Raw genomic sequence first — 8,613 nt, forward strand, 5'->3', positions numbered from 1 at the left:
AGCATCATTTCATAAACCTTGTCATTAATCATTATCACGAACCTTATGATCGCGTACCATATGGCATATGCCCTTATCACTCATCTGTGACTTGTGTCACGGATATAGATACTATGGTTGCACGACGGCCCATATTGGATCACAGTGCTGAGCGGCGCCGAATGTTCTTATCAATTCTGACAAAAAGTCGCGTTTTACTAGCGCCCTCTACAACTACTACTAAGTTACGGTAACCAAACCGGGTTACCTAGCCACGGTGGAGCGCTAGTATGTCGCGACTTTTTTTTGTATGGATACTATGTATGTATTTATGTAACTTGATAAGAACATTTGGCGCCGTCATATTATTGTTCGTTGTGCAACCATAGTATCTATATCCGTGCTTGTGTGCACCACAGACTTCTATCCTACAATCCACGATGTAGGTAGAATGATACAATTACAGACTTCTATAATACTACTCTATACTATTGTTCTATGATAGGTACTACACTCTATAGAAATCTGTGGTGAGCACAGACGGCATGTGCATGTGACGAATGTATGCCCTTTATCTATGATGATGGGACTAATTAGTATACTTGTCTATGATTAGTACTGCGGCAGTAAAGCACTAAAGTTTATAATCATAACTATTTTTAAAGTTGAATGAAAAAAAATTTAATTTATTCTGTAAAGCTTGTAGTGACATGCAGTAATATTGTAATACCTATCTATATTATATTATATTTATATAATTTTTCAACTATTCATCTCAGTGTTTTTAGTATGTGTACGGAACTTACATAATAAATCATAATTGTATCAACAATATTTTCTAAGAGTGGATTATGAATTATGATGTTTGAGAAATGTGAATGCACACCCCCGCTACTGCTGGTGAAATGAATTTGTCGTCGGCTGACGACGACTTGGATTTGAACGTTTTTGACCCATACACACAAGCCGCGTTGCTCAGAGGTAAAATTATGTAATTTTTGAGTAAACAATTATTGTCAGAAGCACCCTAAAATATCCCAAATCTGATTGTTTGTGTAATGCTTAATTTAATTTGTATTTATTTATTTATAAACCAATAGTTTATTACCTACCTTGCTTAGAACTTCTATAATCTATATTGTATAATATAATGCTGTGTAATTTGTATATAATATTCACTATTCTCAACAGACTTCAGACTTCACTTTCTGTCCTTGGCAATTTATGAGAGCCACATTTTTAATATCTTTAATTCCATAAACTTGTAACTGCCACTGGTGATAACTGATAATTAAGCATTAAATAAACATTATATTCATTATTTGCTTATTAGTTATTACTTATTACCTAATGGCTAATCTTCATTTATATAATTAAGTGTATTATTTTATTTTGACTAAATTCAAAATGAGTACACCAGATGAACCATGCCTTATGGTTTTGGGTAATGTTAGAAAAGTTCTTTTTAAAAGGAATTCGTTCCCGTTACTCGTTCCTCGTTCCTGATGCAAAAAAGAAAACACTGAGGTAACAATTGACAATGACTGTGAATTACCGTTACATGTTGGCCGTTAGGTTTATTCACTTTTCAAAAGACTTCGGAAAGAGGTTTTATCTTGCCCTGACCCTTGTCATAATACAAATATACAATGCCACAAATAAAATGAATACTAGCTTTTTTTTATGGATTGATAACATTTAAAGAAAAAACATTCTATAAATATATAATATTGTCATTACCATAATATAACAATACCATGATGGCATGATGCTATAAGAATAATACTATTGTACAAAAATTATTTTTTTACTGACTAAATAAAAATAGATAATAGTTCAATGTAAAACTTAACAAAGATAAATATGTCTGTTAAACTGATAGTATTATATTATTTTTTAACAATAGTTTTCAACAACATTTTCATGCCATTCTTAAATTATTGACATATTATATGAATAATTGAATTGATTAATTGTGAAAATAAAGACAGAAATAACATAAATACCATCCCAAAAATAATATGCGAGTGTTATTGCTTACAAATAATTACTGTTTTGCGTTGTTTAGGAGGTTTTTTATCATCCAAAAATATTTTAAAGTATACTGAGGCCGAATTTAGAAAAAAAGTAAAATTGACAGTAGTAGCCACTCACCGTGTGTTTATTGCAGCAGCTAATATAAGTGCTTCAAACGTCAAGTAAAATTAATTTTAAACAAATCTTGAGTGTAAATACTGATTAATACTGTTATAGGTGTCATCAAGAGCCAAACAACCATATACTTACTACAGGCTGTAAGCAGATCGATAAACTTTTGGGCGGAGGCCTATTTAAGTATGGCATTACAGAGATATCTGGCGAAAGCGGTTGTGGGAAAACACAATTTTGCTTGCAGATTGCGCTCACTGTCCAACTACCATTATCTCTCAAAGGAGCAAAATCTGGTTGGTAATAATTGGCCGTTTTTTATATCAGATTCTAAATTCTAAATCTTTGTTTAAATTAAGGAGCTGCATACATTTGTACTGAAGACCGATTTCCCTCTAGTCGAATACAACAGATGATTTCTAATATTCGTTTTAAGTATCAATGTGACAGTAAAATTGATATGAATGAATTATGTCAAACAGATTATGGAGACAATATTCTGATTAGTCACATAGCAACTGTGGTAAATTATTGTATTTTGATTGATAGATTTTTTCCAACTGCTCTCATGAATTTTAGGAAGATTTAAAAAAATGTATCCATGAAATGCTTCCAAGAGTACTGTTACACAGACCTATAAAGCTTATTGTCATAGATAGTATAACAGCTGTATTCCGTGGAGAATACACACCAAGTGAAGTTCCTCGTAGATCCAGAGATCTCAGAGACATAGCAGTTTTCCTACATAAGCTATCTGTCGAGCATGGACTATGGATCATATGTGTTAATCAGGTAATACAAATAAAATAGTTAAACACATATTTAATATACTATTGCCGCGTTGCACAAAACATTTCATGAATCAATAGTGAGCTAATGGTCCTTTAAACAAGATTTAGTGGGCCGCGATTGGTTCATTAAATTTTTAGTGAATCATTAAATTTAATAAATTGTTTATGCAATTCAGTATTTAAATTTCATCTTCATGTTTTCATATAAAGGTAACATCATCAATATCAGATATCGGCGGAAATAAATTAGTTCCATCTTTGGGACTTGCGTGGGCGAATTTAGTGACTACTAGACTTATGATGTCCAAGACACATTCTTCTAGATACATTGAAGTGATGTTCAGCCCACATACAGCTCCAACAACTATTCCTTTTAGAGTTACTGAACAAGGAATTGTCTGACTAAACTTGAATGCATTTTTTATTCAACAAAAGTAATTTATATTTTTAATTATTTTTATCATCAGTCATGACGTTTTTTTTTCATGATATATATCAATTTTACAAAATATATTTTTATAAAAATAATGTGTTTTTTTATTTAAAAAAAAAACTTACATATTAATATTTATTTAATAATATAAACAATATTAAAAAAAAACTTGATTACCATAATGGTTTACAATCTTATGTAATTAAGTATATAGTTTTTAATTTTAGTGTTACTTATTTTTAAAAAAATGTGAATTAAAAAAATTCACTGAAGTACTGTATTGCTATTCAATTATAAGGGATGCAGACGCATAGCTAACTGATGAATCGCCCAGATTGTAACATTTGCTGGACTGAGCATATTTTAAAAATTTGAGTGACAATTTTTGAGTCCGTAAATGATTAGCCGCCTATTAAAAAAATATAAAAATAATAAAATTGCAGTAATTGTTGAACAAAAAAAAATATATGAAAACGTTTAATGGTAATAAATTTTACCGATTATTCTAATTTACCTGCAATAGAACACTGATGGGGTGTCTGCCACATATAGTGTTAGAGAAAGTTTTTAAGTATTCAACAAATGCAGCTGGTTTTAAAGTTTCTATAGTATCCATGCCCTTGAAAAAAAATGATGTACATAACTATTAAAAAGTCATAATATCATAATTGCAATTATGATAGTGCATTTTAATTTGAATTAATTTCCATTCTATAAAAAATGTAAGCTAATTTAATTATCTTTAAAGAATGTTGTACCTTATGATCCAGAGTTGTAATTGATTGATGAATTTCACCCCAAGATTTTTCATAAAATGTATAACGGAATCTTTGTCCCCAATGACAAAAATCTGAGGATATAATAAAAAGATTCTTTGGATCCGCTAAATATTGAGCGAATATATGGCCATATAGAGATTCTTTTTCGGTACTCAACGAACCAACCATTACTGGCACAATAGTAAATTTATCTTTGTAGCTAAAATATAATGACAAATTGTATATGAATTATGAATGATAGAAAGGTTAACTTTTTTTTATGTTTATTACTCTTGCATCACTTTGGCAATGTATGGCAATTGCATTTCTATACTATGTTCGTCTTCATCAACTTTCATACTCATTCGTTCGAAATGTCCAGTAGACTCGAGCTCTTCATACACTAAATAAAAATGGAAAACAATTACCTAATTTCACTCCAATATTACAAATGCTTACCCTCATTGTCTATTTGTAAATCATAAAACGGTGTACTGTACTTAACAGCGCTTGACAAAGCACAACCAGATAGACGGACATTATGTGAGGGTCCAAGTATAAAAATACGTTGCCTAAAAATAACTAGAGTTACTTATGAAAAGTTTTGTAATCATTGTAACTTACACGACGAATGGACTTATCTGGCGATAAGCAAATGCTGCACAAGCACCACAATACTGATATCCGGCATGCCTGAAGATAAAAGATATAAAGATATGAATTCATTAGATTTATTGAGGATTAATGAATATAACACATTTCTTTAATATACTACTCGGAAGACACGTACGGAGCTATTATGGCTCTGGCGGGCCCATGAGTGAGTTCGGCAGCACCTAACCAGTTTTCTAATTGGGTGCTAAGCTCCTTAGCTGAAAATTAAATCGTAAGTCGTAACATTTTATTTCGATCTCGATCGTTGACAAAGAAATCACGTACCCGATTCGTTGTACCACGTCCCAGAGTGACTAGCTCTACGTACAGCCATGTTTGTAGAATCAGCGTGGGGATTTATTCCAACGTACTAAAAAAAGAAATTTTTAAAAACGGTCAAATAGAAATTCAGACGATCCGTAGTTTGAAGACAATGGCGATTGACGATGTATATTTTTAATGGGTTATGGGCTGTTACTAATTAGCAATTACTTACAGTATCTCTTTTCTATGACAGTAGTACAGTAGCTACTATAGACTAATACCATAGAACTAATACCTACAACTATAGTTACTACACAATAGTAACGTAATATTTCATATTATTATACTATACATAAATATAATATCTTAATATTACAATAATGAAAATGTGAAAATCTCCGTGCAAATCAATGATAACAGTCTGATATCGAGTATGTATCCGGTGTGGCCATATAATAAAATACAACGGCCACGCGTCGAACTCGCCGGTCGTTGGACCACACTGACACCTCTTTCGGTTCCACGCTTATCACAATATGGTTATCACGTCGACGTTAGTACATGGTGGTAAACTTATTTACTGGTGATTGGTTCGAGTGGGTTCGACGATAATTGTCTCGTCGAAGATAATAATACTGTAATATTCATTAGGTATAATTATTATTATTATACCTATTAAATATTTTAAAATTATCAATTAAATAACAATAATAATACATCAATATTCAAGACCGGTGCATGAGTTGTGGCTGACGAAAAGAGGCGGCACACACAAGACTTGGTCTTCTTCAGTTCTTTGATTCTTCATTCTTGGTCTAGACAGGGCGTTGTAGTGTGTCGTGGAAACTGCGCGCGATACGGAGAACGTGGGTCTAATGAAGTGATTGACTGTGAACAGTAAGTATTCGGTACCTACACGACAATGTCTGCGTCGGCTATTTACATACTGGACGTTAAGGGCAAGGTGTTGATATCCCGTAACTACCGGGGTGACATCGCGCCCAACGTCATTGAGAAGTTTATGCCACTGCTGATGGAAAAAGAAGAGGAGGGATCGTTAACGCCACTGTTGCAGACTGAGGAGTGTACGTTCACATACATAAAATGCAACAACCTGTATGTCGTGTCCACGACCAAGAAGAATGCCAACATCATGCTGGTGTTTGTGTTCCTACACAAGATTGTGCGAGTCATGAATGAATATTTCAAGGAAATCGAAGAGGAGAGCATACGTGACAACTTTGTAGTCATATACGAACTTTTGGATGAACTGCTCGACTTTGGGTATCCGCAGACTACCGATAGCAAAATCCTACAAGAGTACATCACACAAGATGGCCACAAATTAGAAATACAACCAAGGATCCCTATGGCGGTGACTAATGCCGTGTCTTGGCGCTCTGAAGGGCTCAAGTATAGAAAAAATGAAGTATTCTTAGATGTTATCGAATCAGTTAATTTGTTAGCTAGTGCTAATGGAAATGTACTAAGGAGCGAAATAGTGGGTTCAATCAAAATGAGAGTCTACCTGTCTGGAATGCCAGAGTTACGCTTAGGGCTGAATGACAAGGTATTGTTTGAAAGCACTGGACGTGGCAAATCCAAATCTGTAGAACTTGAAGATGTCAAATTTCATCAATGTGTTCGTCTATCACGATTTGAAAACGACAGAACTATATCGTTTATTCCTCCTGATGGAGAATTTGATTTGATGACATACAGGTAATATTAAGTTTTTAAGTAGTTTAATTTATTAGTAAAACCATTTGGTAATAATACTTTTTTATTTTTGCAGGTTAAGTACACATATCAAGCCTTTGATTTGGATTGAAAGTGTTATAGAAAGACATGCCCATAGTCGTGTTGAATACATAGTTAAAGCAAAATCACAGTTCAAGCGTCGGTCTACTGCCAATAATGTAGAAGTAGTCATCCAAGTTCCAATGGATGCTGATTCACCTAAATTCAAAACTACCGTTGGTTCAGTCAAGTATATGCCTGAGCAAAATTCTTTAGTGTGGTCAATTAAGTCATTCCCGGGTGGCAAAGAATATTTGATGAGAGCACATTTTGGTTTGCCAAGTGTTGAAAATGAGGAGACTGAAGGCCGGCCTCCTATACAGGTGAGGTTTGAAATACCATATTTCACAACATCAGGCATCCAAGTCAGGTACTTGAAAATTATTGAGAAGAGTGGTTATCAAGCATTACCTTGGGTACGTTACATTACCCAAAATGGAGACTACCAGTTAAGAACCAACTAAAATACTGAGTTTATATTAATAATATAACTGAGTTTATGATATTTATGGTATTATTATCTATTACTTCAAATGAGATAGCATATTACTTTACTTTTAATTAATCTACAAAAACTTTTTTTTTTTAATTTGTTGATCCGTCCTGTGAATTGTATTTTTCATTTAACCTGTCATTACATTATTATTGCTGAACGAAAAATGACTGGTGTAGGTGTTAACTGTTCGTTGATTTTATTGTGAAAACAATATCCTATATTCTAATAAATTGTATATATTTCATGAAACAAATCATAACAACATGTTTAGTTATTATTGGCTTAAGCTATTATATCATGTACCAATATTTTATTCAATTTTTATTATTATTAATTATTATTAATATTATTAGTTATTGTTAAGAATATATAATATTATACATCTGAATAAAATATAAAATCAGTATAACCTAATCTACCATTGTTTTTTTTTTTTTTTAATCTGACGTGTAAGATACCTTTTTAACTTATTCGTTTATGATTAAAATTAAGGTCTGTTGGAAGTTTTATGATTCTATATAATTATATAATATAGGCTGTGCTTATAACTGCATTACTATTTACTATACCAGTAGTGTTAGCTTAGGTTAGAAATGTGTATCTACAAGGATACGTAATGTGTAACAATATTATTATCTGAAAAGCATCGATATATTTAAATTACAGCTGATCACAGAATGCCCAAGCAGTGGCGGTTTTGATAAAACATCAAGGGGGGGCTATTTTAAATTTTTTTGATTCCTCCCACCATGATAAAAAAAAAAGTTTTTATATATTATATTGTGAAAATAGTATGACATACATAAGATAACGGTTGGCTCAAAAAAAATCCAAGGGGGGGCTAGCACTGTGCCCAAGTAAATTATCCCACAGAGTAACAAACTAGGTGAAATATAATCTATTCTGTGCTAATACCCTTGATAATTCTGCAATAAAAGCTTTGGTGATATCATGTGATATGTACTTATAAATAATAAATATACATTAAAATATGCAAGATTTTAATTTTATGTATTTCACTTTAAAACTACACATTTTTCTTGGTAACTAAACTTACAAGCTATAATATCATGCTATAGCTATTAAAGTTGTATGTCTATTAGCATACATGTTATGTCATTGTCATAATAAACAAAATATATATTATATTATTTCATACCTAAATTAAGAATTTCATAGATCTTTTTTGAAACTTAGAATATTTTGGATGAACACTTTACATGCTAAATTTGTTACAGCACTGCATGTTGTTTAAAAGTATGATAGGTGAAAGCTAATTTTCTGTATTCA

The 8,613-nt window shown here is 32.0% G+C and overlaps 3 protein-coding genes across 5 annotated transcripts; 2 read left to right on the forward strand and 1 right to left on the reverse strand.

Annotated features, from left to right (window-relative positions):
* Window positions 1–373: 373 nt before the first annotated feature.
* LOC100162432 (DNA repair protein XRCC3) lies at window positions 374–3,358 on the forward strand. 3 transcript variants are annotated; one of them, XM_016808716.2, is made up of 7 exons: window positions 378–702; window positions 759–960; window positions 2,048–2,177; window positions 2,233–2,423; window positions 2,487–2,650; window positions 2,707–2,919; window positions 3,129–3,358. In XM_016808716.2, the coding sequence occupies exons 2-7, from the start codon at window positions 858–860 to the stop codon at window positions 3,318–3,320; spliced, it is 993 nt and encodes a 330-aa protein (XP_016664205.1). In that variant the 5' UTR covers window positions 378–702; window positions 759–857; the 3' UTR covers window positions 3,321–3,358. The 3 variants fall into 3 exon arrangements, with proteins under 3 accessions (XP_029343324.1, XP_016664205.1, XP_001942729.2); XM_001942694.5 differs by having other exon boundaries at window positions 378–960; XM_029487464.1 differs by lacking the exon at window positions 2,048–2,177 and having other exon boundaries at window positions 374–960; window positions 2,233–2,427.
* Window positions 3,336–5,408, reverse strand: LOC100159706 (protein MEMO1). Its single transcript, NM_001293524.1, is given in 11 exon segments — window positions 3,336–3,760; window positions 3,866–3,970; window positions 4,110–4,241; window positions 4,243–4,257; window positions 4,260–4,329; window positions 4,401–4,512; window positions 4,569–4,681; window positions 4,734–4,802; window positions 4,900–4,981; window positions 5,049–5,133; window positions 5,260–5,408. Coding segments are annotated over 10 exon segments (873 nt in total). The 5' UTR covers window positions 5,098–5,133; window positions 5,260–5,408; the 3' UTR covers window positions 3,336–3,634.
* A 209-nt stretch (window positions 5,409–5,617) lies between these two features.
* On the forward strand, window positions 5,618–7,737 carry LOC100168592 (AP-1 complex subunit mu-1). The gene is made up of 2 exons (XM_001942749.5): window positions 5,618–6,749; window positions 6,823–7,737. Exons 1-2 carry the CDS (start codon window positions 5,950–5,952, stop codon window positions 7,289–7,291), a joined length of 1,269 nt encoding a protein of 422 aa, XP_001942784.1. The 5' UTR covers window positions 5,618–5,949; the 3' UTR covers window positions 7,292–7,737.
* Window positions 7,738–8,613: the final 876 nt, after the last annotated feature.

This window comes from Acyrthosiphon pisum, chromosome A1 (assembly GCF_005508785.2).
Source record: "Acyrthosiphon pisum isolate AL4f chromosome A1, pea_aphid_22Mar2018_4r6ur, whole genome shotgun sequence".
Classification (NCBI taxonomy): Eukaryota; Metazoa; Arthropoda; class Insecta; order Hemiptera; family Aphididae; genus Acyrthosiphon; species Acyrthosiphon pisum.

Bases quoted from the DNA above. Each gene is read 5' to 3' on its own strand.
- LOC100168592 (XM_001942749.5), top strand. From the start codon at position 5,950: ATGTCTGCGTCGGCTATTTACATACTGGACGTTAAGGGCAAGGTGTTG. The intron at 6,750-6,822 runs GTAATATTAAGT...TTATTTTTGCAG, and splicing joins TTTGATTTGATGACATACAG to GTTAAGTACACATATCAAGC.
- LOC100162432 (XM_001942694.5), top strand. From the start codon at position 858: ATGCACACCCCCGCTACTGCTGGTGAAATGAATTTGTCGTCGGCTGAC. The intron at 2,651-2,706 runs GTAAATTATTGT...CATGAATTTTAG, and splicing joins TTAGTCACATAGCAACTGTG to GAAGATTTAAAAAAATGTAT. The intron at 2,920-3,128 runs GTAATACAAATA...TTTCATATAAAG, and splicing joins GGATCATATGTGTTAATCAG to GTAACATCATCAATATCAGA.